General features: G+C 40.4%; 1 protein-coding gene across 1 annotated transcript in view; it reads right to left on the bottom strand.

The window, feature by feature from the left end:
- T265_00257 (hypothetical protein) overlaps positions 1-971 on the bottom strand; it is a gene marked incomplete at both ends in the record, with an annotated part of 19,881 nt that extends 18,910 nt beyond the window's left edge. The window contains 4 exons of the mRNA XM_009163965.1: positions 294-427; positions 468-637; positions 677-725; positions 756-971. Coding sequence (XP_009162229.1) covers positions 294-427; positions 468-637; positions 677-725; positions 756-971 — 569 coding nt within the window. The remainder of the gene's footprint in view (positions 1-293; positions 428-467; positions 638-676; positions 726-755) is intronic.
- Between the last annotated feature and the right edge of the window lie 335 nt (positions 972-1,306).

The raw sequence follows: 1,306 nt of genomic DNA, 5'->3' as shown, positions 1-1,306 counted from the left end.
TTTTTTCTTTTACCCCTTCCCCCCCCCCCCCCCGATGTTTCAGTAAATGTCTTTATCAGAGCTACTTCATTCTGCTAGCGGTGTTTTCCATTTCGGTTTCTGTAATTCCTCTGTTAGTTGAACACTTGATAAGTTGGCTTTGGTTCCCGGGTTTATAACATACTTTATATCTGGTTCTAATAATGAATTTTTAGTTACAAAAACGAAGAATCCTGAAAGAATAAGGATTGTTAATATCCTATGTGTTTCACTGTTATATGATACAATGCTATGTTACATGGATGTAAACTCACCAGTCGTGCCTGCATGTACCGTAAGGAAGCTCCTGATAAAATAGATCACTTGAACGCATGCAACTTACATATGGAGGATGCGGGTGGTATTTTATTTCTGATGAAGCTGAATATTCTAGTCTTGGAGAAATCCCCTGAACCTATTAGAGTACCACTCTGAAAAAACAAACCCACTGGAAAATCTATTGTTCGCAAAAGTGTTATCTCGTTCTTCGGTACAGTTCGCGTACACATGTGCGCGCAAGGGCAGAATAATTCCCGTGCTGTCGTCTCAAAATAAGCCAAAAGCGTACCGCCACAATAAACGTCAGTTATTTGTCTCAATTCAATCCTGATTCTTTCATCTTACAACTAGTTTTGATTTTGCTATTCCATTGACTTACCATCAAGTCTGTCAATAACGTTACAAGCAGATAAAGCGCTGTAGAATATCTGAAAACTCAATGCAAAAATTCATTTTACCTTCTGAAATACAAATTTCTCATGAATCAATAATGGAAATATTGGCTCCACGAGCCTCGTTCTTCGGCATGAGTTGAAAACATCCACAATAACATATAATTTGTCCCTGTTGGCAAGCCAGGTTCCTGGGGAGTGAACCTGTAAGCAGTTGGTAATTTTTAAAGCTGGGCGTACACAATGAAGTGTCAACTCCGCTTCAAACTTATAAGTCGGCATAGAAACAAACGAAACGGCCGACGGGGAACCGAATAGCGCGCCGTTTTTTATTGTCGTTGTCGGCAGATATATTGAACAATCTAAACAACACGTTTCATAGGCCCTGCAGAGAGCACCAAGCATGAAGTATCATTTCAGTTCTCCAGTATGTTGCAAGAAGAATACCTAAGTAGCACGTTCAATCCTTGTTTCGGATTCCCTGATTCTGTTGGCATTCAAGCTAGCTCAGGGTAAAAACCGGGATTTTGAAAAGGCCTTTGAGAGTGTATTTCGATAAATTTCTATGCCACGCTATTGCCGCAGTTCACAAGGCTGGTCAGTTGCCCGTTTCCAGT

The sequence above is a fragment of the Opisthorchis viverrini genome (genome assembly GCF_000715545.1).
Source record: "Opisthorchis viverrini unplaced genomic scaffold opera_v5_2, whole genome shotgun sequence".
Taxonomy (NCBI): domain Eukaryota; kingdom Metazoa; phylum Platyhelminthes; class Trematoda; order Opisthorchiida; family Opisthorchiidae; genus Opisthorchis; species Opisthorchis viverrini.
This window is presented reverse-complemented; position numbering and strand designations above follow the sequence as displayed.